At 36.2% G+C, this 13943-nt stretch overlaps 1 protein-coding gene and 1 pseudogene across 2 annotated transcripts in view; one reads left to right on the plus strand and one right to left on the minus strand.

Moving 5' to 3' along the window:
* LOC147824140 (uncharacterized) overlaps positions 1-13943 on the plus strand; it is a 206394-nt pseudogene that overhangs the window by 164118 nt on the left and 28333 nt on the right. The gene's annotated exons all lie outside the window — the stretch shown is intronic.
* Cpa6 (carboxypeptidase A6) overlaps positions 1-13943 on the minus strand; it is a 389851-nt gene that overhangs the window by 92340 nt on the left and 283568 nt on the right. The window contains exon 6 of the mRNA XM_004842087.3: positions 13445-13549. Within this exon, the coding sequence (XP_004842144.2) occupies positions 13445-13549 (105 nt within the window). The remainder of the gene's footprint in view (positions 1-13444; positions 13550-13943) is intronic.

Raw genomic sequence — 13943 nt, forward strand, 5'->3', positions numbered from 1 at the left:
TCAGCATGTTATTCCTTTTTAGTGAGATATAATTGAATAACATAAAATTTCCCATTTTAAAATATAAGTCAATGTTATTTTAGTATATTTGCAACATTGTATAACCATCATCACTATCTAATTCTAGAATATTTCTATCACCTCTGAAAGATCCTGGTAGTAATTGGTGGAAATTTTTCACTCTTCCCATCTCTGCAACCATTAATATACATCTTGTTTTTATGGATTTCCCTATTCTGGACATTTCATGTAAGTAGAATGATACAGTATATGATCTCTTGTATTTGCCTTACTTCATAATGTCTTCAAGGTTCATCCATACTGTAGCTTATATTAGTACTTCAATACTTTTAGGGCCCAATCCTATTCTATTATTTGGATATATACAAATATTTAAAACAAGTAAAACACTTATCTGTTGATGAAGAATTTATGAACATTATGACTAATACTGCTGTGAATGTGTAAGTTTCTGTGTGGATATATGTTTTCAATACACACTCATATATATTTGGGGGTCACATAGTGATACTTTACATTTAAATTTGTGAAGAACTGCCAAACTGTTTTTAACTATTTTCAACTTGATAATTTCATTTATCTTATTTAATTTTAAAGACCATTACTTTTCAGTTTTGTAAGTGTCCTTTACAAAGATCTGCTTGCTGTTTATTTTCTTTGTTCCCTGCCCTCTGTCCACCTCATGTTTATGTTTTTTACTCTTCTGTAAATAATATATGTTCACTTTTACAGAAAGATGAACTCCAGATTGTATGTATTTATCTGTTTCTATTCTAGATAGATTTGTTAGAAATATTATAGACAGTCAGATAGGGCTAGGTCCTCAACAGGACAAAGGTGAAACACACCACAACTGTGGCTGGAGACATATCTGTTGGAGACTGGGCCTCAAGGTAAAGACAAGATGATCAGACCTGAATAGTTCCTCAAAGAACAAGCACTGGGCCTAATGAAGTCTAGATAGACATCAGCCACCCTGGTGGGTGACCAGAGACTGCTGGGCCCACCATTTCCTAGGAGAATCTTTGTTCTTTCCATCCATGCTTTTTACGTGACTTGTTTCCTGATTGGACCACTATTACTTAAGTGACTATACTTGTAACCTTATTGAATGATCAGGCTGTGATCCACATTGTGAGCACATGGGTTTCACTCTATAAAACTGTGGAGTGGAGTCCCCAGGCTACCCATTTGGGAGCCCTCATGCCCCTCAGGAGCTATCCTATCAATAAATATCTTCCTACTCTTAACCTCCATTGTTCCTAGAATTCATTCTTTGATTTTTAGAGAACATGAGCTTGGCATATGAGATCATTAACAGGTTGGGAGACAGAATATTTCATATTTCAGTTCTAGTATTATTTTCTTTTTCTTATGTATCTATTATATGGCTTTTTAAAATGAATTTATAATTTCTCTATCCCATGACAAATTTAAGAAAACTTTACCAAAATGTAGTGTTTCTAAAGCTTTTTATTTCAATGTTTTGGTTTTATGGTGAAGGGAGCATTTGCAGTACATATTGCAGTTGTAAATCCATCACGTCTATGTGGCACTCTGCCCAAACCCCCCAAACCCCATGGTACCATAAATATAACATTAGTGATGGTTCTGCTAACCTGGGATAGACAAATATTCAAGAAGAAGATTTTGTAATCTATGTGTACCTCTATGTGCTTCTCTTATTTTGCACGTTATAAAAATTTTTGTGAATAGAAATATTGAAAAAGAGAGAGGTAGAAAGTATTGAAATTTAGGCTGTGTGTCACACAGTGATAGAGCACTTGCCTAGTATCTATGAGGCCCTTGATTGATTCCCAGAACTGGAGGAAAAAAACCTATTGAATCAAAAAAGTGATGGGCCGGGGATTTAGCTCAGTGGTTCCGCTGCCTTCCCTGCAAGCACAAGGACCCAAGATTGATCCCTGGTACTGAAAAAAAAAAAAAAAAAAAAAAAAGTGATGGCTCTATATTTTTCAAAATAATGAAATGATTTTCAATTTAAAAGACTAAAGTCCCGAAGTTTTAGAGTATATTTTTCATTTTAAAAATGTTTACCAACTAACAATTATCGATTCTGTGTTAAGATAATGAATCCACTTAAGCACTTTAAGAAAATAACAAAAGTATTAAACCTGTATCACTATCATTTATGGCTGGGAATTTGCTTCTGTATTGTTTTCTGAGCTTTGCATTTCCAAAATAAACATCTATGGATCTACCTGCTAAATTGGTGAGGGGGCAGACTGGAAATGGCTCTCAGGGCATGACATGGGATAGTCAAGCTGGCCAAAGAAGAGACAAATAGATGGAGCCAGAGTCATGTCTTCATGCTTCTGGTTTCCAGGGGAGAGACTCTGTTAAGGATTTTAGGGCAAGGAAGAATGGGCAAGGATGAAAGTGCTTCTATTTTTCTAGGAAAGAGATAGCACCTTGTTTCAAAGAGAATGAAAACCAAGGCTGTGGAGCCTGGCTATTACTTTATAATGCACTTTTAATTTAGAGACAAATGTAGATCCATATGTAACTAAGAAATGCCTTTTACCCATGTTCTCTCAGTGATAACATCTTGTCAAGCTGTAGCATAACAACACAATTAGGGAATTGGCATTGGTACAGTTAAGATACAGAAGACTTCTATCCTCATAAAGATCCTTCATGCTGTCCTTTAAAAGCTACATCTCCCCTTCTTCCTTAACCCTTTGAAACCATTAAAATGTTCTTCATCTCTATTATTTTAGCATTTCAAAACCAACACATGAATGAAACCATACAAAATGTATCAATTTGGGATGGGCTTTTTCATTCAGCATAAGTCTTTCAAGATCTATCTAGGTTGTTGCGTGAATCAATAGTTTCTTTTTATTGTTGAGTAGTTTTCCATGCTATGAATGTACTACAGTTTATTTAAGTATTTGAGGGTCGACAGGTATTTGGGTTGTTTCCAGTTTTAGGCTATTATAAATAAAGCTGCCATAAACATTTGCATATAGGTTTTTGAGTGAACATAAGTTTTAATTTCACTGGGATAAATGTGGAGTGTTTTATACATTTTGATCCTTATTTACACTTTCACTTTCTCACACCAGAGAAACTATTTGGTATTTATACATGTGTATATTATTTCACTTAAGAGTATGGCCTCAATGTGCATCCATTTAGCTCTAAATGTCTCATTCTTTATGGCTTAGTAGTACTCCATTTTATAAATAGGAAGAAAAGGTCCAAAGGGGAAGGGGAAAGGAAAGAAGGGAAAGGAATAAATATGAGAAAAGGAAAAAATAGAAACAAAGTCTTTGTAAATAGGTAGGGATGGAGGGGTTGAAGGGAGGGCAGGGGAATGGGGAAAAAAAAAGAACCTAGATGTATTATGTAAATGTACAAATTCCCAATAATGAATGTCAGCATATTGCACACCTAAAATGTACTCATAAAATTAATGAATTTGAAGAATAGAATGGTACTAGCAGATCAGAAAAAATAATACCAACAGTAATTACTGGGTCATATGATAGTTGCATGTCCAATTTTAGAAGAGATTGCCAACTGTTTAGCGTAGCTCCACCATTTTACTTTCCTACCCAATATATGAATGATTTAGTTTCCCACATCCTCCCTGGAATTTGGTGATACATATTGGTATCTATAGATATATATATTTATCTATACATCTATAGAAATATTTGTATTTATATATTTAATTAATTTTAGCCATTAGCTGTGTAGTGCTAGTTTATCATGGATTTAATTTGAATTTTCTAATGACATCTTTATGCCTGTGCCTATTTGCCATCTCTATACATATGTACATTTATATACATATTTATATACATATTTTTTGTGAAATTCTCTTCATGTCTTTTGCCTATTTTTTAATTAGATTTTTTTTTTTACTGTCAAGTTTTGAGTTTATATATTGTAAATATGTGTCCTTTTTTAGATACTTGGTTTGCATGTATTTTCTTTTAGTCTGTGGCTTGTCTTTTTCATTCTCTTAACAAGGTCTTTCATGGGCCAAACTTTGAAATTTTGATTAGGTTTGATGATATGCAATTTGCTAAATTTTATTTTTATGAAACATTTTCTATCTTTAGATCCTGAAGATGTTCTATTCTTTTTTTTTCCCTAAAAGTTGTATATTTTTACCTGTAAGTCATGCTGTGTTTTGAATTGTTTTGTTTAAAGTGTAAGACTTAGGGATTCTTTTCCTATAGATGTACAATTCTTTCTCTTTTTTTTTGGTACCAGGGATCAAACTTAGGACCTTGTGCTTGTGAGGCAGGCAGCAGAACTTCTGAGCTAACTCTCTGGCCCTAGATGTACAATTCTTGTAGAACCATTTACTACACAGGTTGTTTTTCTTTCTTGAATTGTCTTTATACTATTAGAAAAAAGTTAGTTTGAAATATTTTCATGAAATAATTTCTCAGTTCTTTATTCTGTTCCATTTACCTATGTCTATCCCTTCACCAATACTAAATACTCATGATTATCATAGATATTTTATGTCTTGATATTGGGTAGAATGAATCTTGCTTCTTTATTTTCAAAATATTTTCAGTTCTTCTAGTTCCTTTGTCTTCGTATATAAATTTTAGAATAGTCTTATCTATATCTACAAAAATCTTGCTCAAAGTTTGATATGATTTGTGTTAAATTTGTACAACAATTTGGGGAGAATTGACTTTTTAATATTTTTTATTGGTACATGCTTGCAGTACATGATTACATTCCCCTTGGGGAGTGAGTATATGTACATAACACATCTTAATTCTTTTTTTTTTCATTTCCTTCTTCTCTCCTCCTACCCGTCTCTGTCTTTCTCTTGGTCCCTTTCCCTTTTGCAAAAGACCTATCTCCCTATTTCCTATTATCTTTTATTTTGCTCTTTATTTATATTTTGTGTTTCTCACATAAGAGAAACCATGAGATATTTAAGCTTCTGTGTCTGATTTACCTCACTTAATATTATGGTCTCAAGGTGGATCCATTATTCCTACAAATGACTCAGACAGTAATTCTCTGTTGTGTGAAAATGCCACATTTTCTTCATCCATTCATCTGCTGATGGATATACAGACTGTTTTCAAGATTTAGCTATTATGAGTTGTGCTATTATAAGCATGTATATGCATGTATCACTGTAATATGATGTCTTTAGCTCTTTGGGGATGATACCTATAAGGAAAATAGCTGGGTTGCATGGAATTTCTAGTTTTAGTTTTTTGATGAATCTGCATACTGATTTCCATAATGGTTGTACTAATTTACATTCCCACCAACAATATAGAAGGGTTCCTTTCCCCAAAAAACCTCGCCAGAATTTGTTATTATTTGATTTCTTGATGATAATCATTGTTTTAGAGTAAGATAGAATCTCAGTGTTACTTTAGTTTGCATTTCTCTAATGGCCAGAGATGTTGAACATTTTTTCATGTATTTATTTGCCATTTATACTTCTGAGAAGTGTCTACTCATTTCAGTTGCCCATTTTTTGATTGGGTCTTTTATTATTGGGGGGCAGTCTAATTTTTTGAATTCTTTATATAGAGGTACATCAGTTCATGAACTTAATTTGTTCCATGATTCTGGGGAAGATGGTCATGTTCACATTTATGCAGGGAAGATGGCCATGGTCATGTTTGCCACTTGAAGTGGAGTTTCCAAACAGAAGCAAAATTTTGCCAAACATTTCTGTTAGTGAACTGAATTGTTAGTGAAAAGAAGCATTCATGAACCAAGGAATTACTGTACATTCTAGATATAAGTCCTATGTCAAAGCGTTAGCTGGGAATTTTTTCTCATTCTGTAAGTTGTCTCTTCACTCTATTGGCTGTTTCCTTTGCTAGGCAGAAACTTTAACATTTTTTCTCTGTATTTTTAAAAGAGTAATTTCTTTCTAGAATTCACAGTTTTGGAATCCAGCAAGTCATGCTTTTCTCCACCCAGGTTTATAGCCTGTGGGTTTGTGGGGTGCTCCCCTGTTCGAGAGGCCCCTTTGTCTGTTCACCCCAGGCTGTGGCAACTGTTCACACCAAGGTATGTACTTGCTCCAATTGGTAAATGGAGAAAGCAACTAGCACTCTGATCTCTGATGGATGGAGGCAGCAGGACAGGGGTTCAAGCAGATTGCTGTACTTAATGCCAAAACTTTGATATCCAGCCACTTCCGGAAGCCATATGTGCCAGGTTGGCTTCTCATCATGACTGGCGAGGCCCCGTGTTTTTCTTGGGCTGAGCTTAAACTTCTCAAGGGGTCTAGGTCCACCCTGAACTCTCTCTGATAGTCTCCTGTGGCAGTCTCTCATCCAATCACTGTGGGAGGGTAACACTGGGAACCTTGAAGTGTTTTTTTTTAACTGTTCCAAGACTCAGTTTTAAATAATCAACCTTTTCCTAAATGGCACCTGATTAAATATTCTCTGGAAATATGGTGCTGCACTGGATTCCTTCTCTAACTGTTGCTTGCTGTGTGGAAGGACTCACTTTTGGAATAAAACTCCAAGCTGTTTCTGCAATTTATAATAACTGTGAGCTTTTTTGGGGGATTAGCCCTGCTGGCATGTTCTATTGTTTTTCCCTAGAGCTGCTGACTCTCTCCAGGCTTACTTTTTCTCTGTAGGCATTGGCTCGATCATGACCTGTCAACACCTGAGATTTCTCTTGGTGGCCACATCCCTCCTCACTATGTAGCCTCCCTGTACAGGTGGAAATTTGTCCTATAGTCACAGGGATGTGGCCTCTGAGCGGCCACCCATGCTGGGCACTGCAAGTGAGGAAAGCCCCCTTTTTTGCAAAACTGTGTGTGATATTATATCTTTTAAGTGTTGATGTGTTCATTGCTATCAAATGGGAATATATATACTTATCCTTGTATTCTGTAACCTTAATGAACTCAGCAATTCTATGGATTTTTTTTCTGTAGATTTTTTTGAGTCTTCAGTGTAGAATATCACAGCATCTATAAATAAGGATAATTGTATCTATTTATTTTCTATCCATATACCTTTTATTTTCCTTAAAAAAAACTTGACTGTACTAACTAGAACTTCTAGTAGTAGTTTAACTAAGAGAGATGAGTGTGTATGTTCTTGTCTCATTCCTGATTTTAGGGAGGAGTATTCAGTTGTTCACCATCAATTATAATGTTTGCTGTAGATTTCTGTAGATATTATCTACAAAGTTGAGGAATTTTTCCTCTATTCCTATTTTTGTGAGTTCATGTCATTTTGTCAAATGCTTTCTTTGCGTCACTTGACATGATTATGTGATTATTCTTCTTTAGTTGTTCATATGGTGTATTTTATTAACTTTTGAGTATTGAACTGGATTGCATCCTTGAAACAAATCTCACTTGGTCATGGAGCATATTTTTTACACATTGATAAATTCTATTTGCTAATATTTTAAGGATTTCTTTGTTTCATGAAGTATACTGGTATGCACTTTTCTTTTTTGTTGTACTGTCTCTATCTGGTTTTGGTATGAGGCTTCATAAAATAAGTTGGAAGTGTTCTTTCTTGCCAATTTTCTTAAAGGGAGTATTTAATTTATGTTAACTCTCCTGTAACATTTGGTAGAGTTCTCCAGTGAAAGCTGGGCCTTGATAGCTCCTTTTTTGGGAAGTTAAAATTTGTGAATCTAATATTATTAATAGTTAGGGCCGGGGATTTAGCTCAGTGTTTCCGCTGCCTGCCTCGCAAGTGCAAGGACCCAAGTTCGATCCCCGGTACCAAAAAAAAATATTATTAATAGTTATAGGGATATTCAAACTATCTATTTTATAATAGGCATATTATAATTTCTGTTTCCAATTAGTTGGCACATTTTGTCTAAGTTGTCCAGTTTATATGTGTAGAGTTATTAATAATATTCCCTTATTATCCCTTTGATATCTGCAGGGTCTATAGTGATATTCCTTGTTTCATTCCTGATTTTGGTAATTTGCATCTTCTGTATTTCTATGATTCTCCTTCTAGAGATTTGCTAATTCTCTTTATAGTTTAAAAGAACTAGCTCTTTGTTTCATTGATGTTCTTTAATGTTTTTCTATTTTAAATTTCAGAAATTTCTGATCTTATGTTACTGTATTCCTTCTGCTTGCTTTGGGTTTATTATTTTTTTAGCTTATTATTTGGAGACTTTTCTTTTTATCTAATGCATGCATTTAGTGCTATAAATTTCCCTCTCAGTATCGTATTAGCCTTGTCCCATAAATATTGATGCATTATATTTTCATTATCAACCAACTGAATGTATTTTTATTTCCCTTTAAATCTTGTATTTGACCCATAAATTATTTAGAAGTGTTTAATTTCCAAGTGCTTTTCATGTTTCAGTTTCCACCCTTATTCCCCAAATACTTAGGAAATTTTTTAGGATGACTACTCATTATAGATCAGAGCAGTATGGACTTGGACAGAGAATCCATACTATCAATTACGTTTCTGCTATCAATTGCCAGTTTTCTTTCATTGTGGTTGACAACAGTCAGTATGATTTTAATTATTTTATATTTGTTGAAGTTTGTTTTTCTGGCTTTAGTATATGGTTTTTCTTAGTATACGTTTAATTGACAGGTAAAAAGAATGCATGCTGCTGTTGGGTGGGATGAGCTATAAATCTCTATTAGGTTATAGTATAGTACTGAGTTATTTTATATTCTTGTTGATTTCCTTTTTAATTGTCCTTTTTGCATGGGTTATTTAAAAATATCAATTTGCTGATGCTAGTAGAAATAATGAGAGCTCATTTCATTAAGTGCTTATTATATGCAAACACTCTGTTGTCTTTTATGTTATTGTATCATTTAATCCTCCCAATAACCCAGGATGTCACATACTCTTATTTTGCTGAGGCTCAAAGAGATTGAGTGTTTTCCCACTAAGATCACATGGCTAGTAAGACAGACTGTCATGCAGTCCCTATGTGGTATGCTGCTCTATCAGTATTCCAGAAGGGTTGATAAATTTTCCTCCAGTTCACATTTGAGTAAGGATGCAAACATTACAGTGATGATTATGGGGAAAGTCCACTGAAGTGCGGTAGGCAGCCTCAAAGGAGGTTCCAAATGATTTCTGTCTTGATATTTATGTCCCATGTGATCTCTTCCTCTAGAGCAGTGTTGGCGAGGCTTTCAGAGCTTTCAATGATGACAAACAGCTGGCTGTGGCACATGTGCCACAGGTTTGCCACCAGTGCTTTAGAGGTGGCCTGGACCTACAGATTAAATTCTAATGGACAGAACATGGCAAAAATCATGGGAGTCACTTCTGAGACTTGATTACAGAGACTATGGTTTCTTCTTGGGCCTGCTCTCTCCCTCACTTACTGTGAAAGAAGCCAGGTGCTTTGATTTAAGCTGCCTAGGAGAGGACCACATGGCAGGAACTAATAAGTGAACTTGAAAGCACACTCTCATTCTTAAATTACGTGTCTTCTTGACTGAGGCTCCAACCGAGCCCTTTGCCTATAGCCTTGTGAGAGACTCTAAGTTAGAGGCACCAGGTGAGTTGCATCTGGAGTACTGAAATTGAAATAATACAGAAACTGAAATAATAAATGTTTCTTGTTTTAAGCTGTTGAGTGTTAGGAAAACACACCAAGAAATAGAGAAAGAAACAGCAAGAAGCCAGATGTTTGGCTTCTGATATAGTACTTTTCTCTTGAGGCTGAAACTCTAAGGGAGATGAGAGATGATGTGAACCACTGACAGATTGGGGTAAAAGATGTAGAAAAAGCACATCTCTTCACTCACGTGATTCTTATGAGCCTAAAAGAAGGCAAAATGCAACAGGTATTTATGGCATGTGTCAGCCAGGGGCACTCTGGATATGGCATCCTAGGGTCTCCTGGGCTCCCAAGCAGGCAGAAGTTCCCTGATGTAATGAGAGGAGACATAGAAATTAGAAAAGATGAGAGCTTGAGAGCCAGAAATAGGACTTCTGGGCAAGAGGAAGTGATCCTGTGGGGGGCATTGCATGAAGCCCTTTTTGAATCAGCTACACCTGGAACTAAGGAACTGAGTTGGTGCAAAAGAGATGATATACCAATACTTGGCATCTATAAGTTTATTTAAACATTTGCTATTCCTATTCCCCTGACCCCAGTAATACCATCAATGGAAAAGAGGGCTTCCAAGACTGATGAAAACTTTTTTATAAGCATGTAATGGGTTAATATTGACATACTCTAGTCACTGCTCCCACATGGCTGTCACACTGTGGCAGCCCCACTGCTTCTGCAAGGACATTGGGGTAAGTGACTTCCAGGCCTCCATTTTTCTATTTCTGGTTTATGACTTAACCCAGATGGGAAATTTAAGTGGTAAGGTGGAGAGGCTAGTGGCAACTATAATCAGAGAGAATGAAAGAGAGGTGGGGAGGATAGTGGAGGCAGAGAAATGGCTTGACTCATCTTCATTGAAGATAGCCTGTGGAGGGAAAAGCCTTTCCTTACATCTTTGTGGACATGGAGTCTAATCCTCATTGATGCCTTAAAAAATAATGCCAGGGATTGAACCCAGGGCCTCATGGGTACTATTTAAGTGCTATACCCCTGAGCTACATCCCCAGTGTCTAGTTACTTTTTTCATGGTGTGGGAAGCAGAAGTCAGTGAGCAGTGAGCCTTCCTTTCCCTTTTATCCCTAATGGGCTACAAAGCTTTTGGGTGATGCCAACCATACCCAGGGTGGGCTTTTGTCTTCAGTAAATCCATTCAGCCACACTCAACTGTGCTAATTCCAGTCAGTGGGCTAATCTAGTACCATACACCCTTAATCCAAGTACCATACACCCTAGATCCAGCTAGTTTGGAAAAGTGCCACCTATGAGTGCATGAGGCTTTGGGTGGGAGGCAGGTTGGGGAGACAGCTAGAGAGAAGCTGTAACACAGCCTGACTGATGCTTCTTGTTTGTGATCCAAAATCTCAGGTGAAAGTCATTGTACATGCCCCTTCCTTTTCTTTTGGTTACATTGCATTCTTTTCATGGGAAATTTAGCTCAGGATATAGGGCTACTGTATATGGCTGCAGAGATTGTGCTCTGCAAACCCCAGGTGGTCCCATTTATATTCCATGAGATAATTTGACAAATCATTGCCCAGAAATCTTTCCACAGCATTATTATGGATTCTTGTCTTTCTTGTTCATTAATAAATAATTGAATACTTTGTAAGTGCAAGGTATTGTTACATGCTGATGATTTGTCAGTGAACATGATAGAGTCTCTACCCTTGGAATTGGTACAGGGATAAGACTGATAGTAACTACATAAACAAGATAAGTTTAGATGTTATAAAGATGAGGTTACATATGTTGGGGGTGAGGTAAAATTTTAGTTGGAATATCTAAGAGATATATTCTTATGTCCTCCAATAATACCCAAGACCATATTCTATAAATGTGAGTTAAGCAGGATTGTCAACTGGGTGAGTCATGTTACTACCCTGGGGACAATGTCTGGCCCCTGACAATTACTGTTGGGTGCTGTTCCACACTTTGCTTCCCAGCTACCACGAAGTGAAGAGCTGTGCTCTACCATGTCCTTCTGCCATGATGTACCTGTCTTGGAGCCAGCTGATCACAGACTGAAATCTTATGGAACAAATTAAACCTCTCTTCCTTTAAGAGATATATTGGATATTTAGTTCAATGACAAAAAAGTGATCATTACAATAAGCAACTGATGTTCTGTACCTATTTTCTTTCATTTTCTCCCTCAAATTAGAAATATATGTTATATTGTTATGTATTCATTGAATATTTGATGGAGTTAATAATTTCTTTATAGATTTTGCATTTGTTTTTAGCAGGATGAAATAGTGTTTTCAGAGAATGTGATTACTCAATAGTCTAAGTAGAAAATTTTATTATACGATATTTATAAAATTAAGAATATTTTTGTAGTGGCAGAGGGAGACTTTGCAAATTGCTATGGGTTATATCTAGATGTCCTCCCAAAGCCTTATGCAGTCATAGGCGGGGCTTTTCAGAGGTGGCTGGATCTAGGATATGTGAGGCTGGGATCAAGGATGTGAGGCTGGGATCAAGGATGTAATGCTGGGATCGATTCATGGTGTGCTGTTAGGATTAAGGCTCCCCCACCCTGGGTGTGAGTGCTACCTGCCCTAAGGGTGAGTAGCCTGGATAGGATATTAGGGACAGAAAGAGGGTCACTGCTTGTCACTTGTTTCTTGTTACTTGCGGCCTTCTACCTTCTGCCCACCATGAACATGAACTGCTTCTCCTCTGTGATGCTCCTCTGCCATGCCACCCTGCCTTGGAGTCAGCCAACTATGGACTAAAACTTCTACAAACTGTGAGCTAAATAAACCTTTCCTCCTTTAACTTTGGGTGGTGGGTATTATTTTGTCTTAGCAATGAGAAAAGTAACTAAGACACAAATTTAGTACACTTTGACACTTGTGAAGTATATTTTCTATGATGCAGAAGAGTCCTTTAAGTCACAAATCCCACTAGAGGATAATTTCCCCATACAACCCAGTGAAATATAACTAAAATATACTTAGGTACCCTTGGTATCCTTAATTATTTCCTGTAAAGAAATGTATAGGGCTATTTTCTGGCTCAGAATCCTCATTTCCTTAGACTTCTTCATTTTTGTTACTAATACTAGTGGCTATTTTTCTTTTAAAGGTTTTGTTGTTGTTTTGTTTTAAAAACTAAAAGTCAAGGTTAAAACCAAACCAAATCAAATCATAAAACTCAGTATACTCCTGACAACATATAGAAAATGATCAGAACATATTAAGGTATTGGTCCATAAGATGAGCCTACTCTTAGGATAAGGACTCCTCTTAACACACTATCTCAGCGGACCCTCAATTCAAACAAAACATTCAGAAAGTGAGAAGTCACTATTAAAATTGCCAAAGGAAAACTGAAATTGAGAATGTTAAATCCACAAATGCTAAAGATCTTTTGGTTTCTAAATTACAGATTTATAGCAGGAGGGCATACTGCAAACATTTGTTCACCTCTTTATTATTATAACACATGTGAGATCATTTCAAGGTGGGCGAGTTGATTTGGAACTTTCTAAATTACATATAATACTGTAGGAAATTAGAATGACACAATTTGGGTTTTTAGCCTTCTGTTATATATCTATTGCTATGACTGCTTCCTAATTTGTTACAGATTCATAAAGGCTCTGAACCTCATCTTCTTCCTCTTTAATCAGGGCTGACAAATCCTACTTTCAAGGGCAGAAGTGAAAATAAACTGAGCCAGGATTTTGGAAGTCTTCATAAAAATGAAAGCATCCAACACTATCAAGGTGTTATTATCATTCCATTAGGTATTACTGGCTTCAAATTCTCACTTTGTTCCTTGGGCAGAATAAAAACAAATGGAAGGACTGGTTAGCTGAAATGGACACTGAACAAAGGGTTTAACTTACTTCTTTTACAAACCACTGACAAAAGGCAGGGCCAATCCATTCTCTTGCGTGAACACCACAGTCTATCCAGACAGCTCTTTTGTAAGCTCGTGATTTCCTGCCCAGCTGAAAAGAAGAGTATTCATAATAACCATCACAGGCTTTCATTTTTGGGTTTGGTGACCAGCATAATTTAATAAGGTTTCAGTATAATTCTTCGCTATAGTTTGGTTCATTAAGTAACACAGTAAAAAGATAAGAAATATCTCTTTTGGAAGCCCAGACTTGTTTATGCAGGAAAAATAAACGTATTCCTCTAGTTACAATCAAAGAGCTAGGAAATGCACAAGGAAAAGGGCAATCCCTAAAATAGGCTTGCTTTTCCATTGTGATACAGTCTATGACTAAATAAAAAGCCAAATTTCCCCTTCCTTTCTTCATTTCTGTACTGTCTCTGTGTTTCTATCTGCCTGTCTCTTTCCGCCCAAAGAATCAGAAATGTCTCCAAAGAATGTTCCTT

Source organism: Heterocephalus glaber, unplaced genomic scaffold (genome assembly GCF_053883595.1).
Source record: "Heterocephalus glaber isolate CG9 unplaced genomic scaffold, H.glaber_assembly_v1.0 deba00001553, whole genome shotgun sequence".
NCBI classification, from domain to species: Eukaryota; Metazoa; Chordata; class Mammalia; order Rodentia; family Bathyergidae; genus Heterocephalus; species Heterocephalus glaber.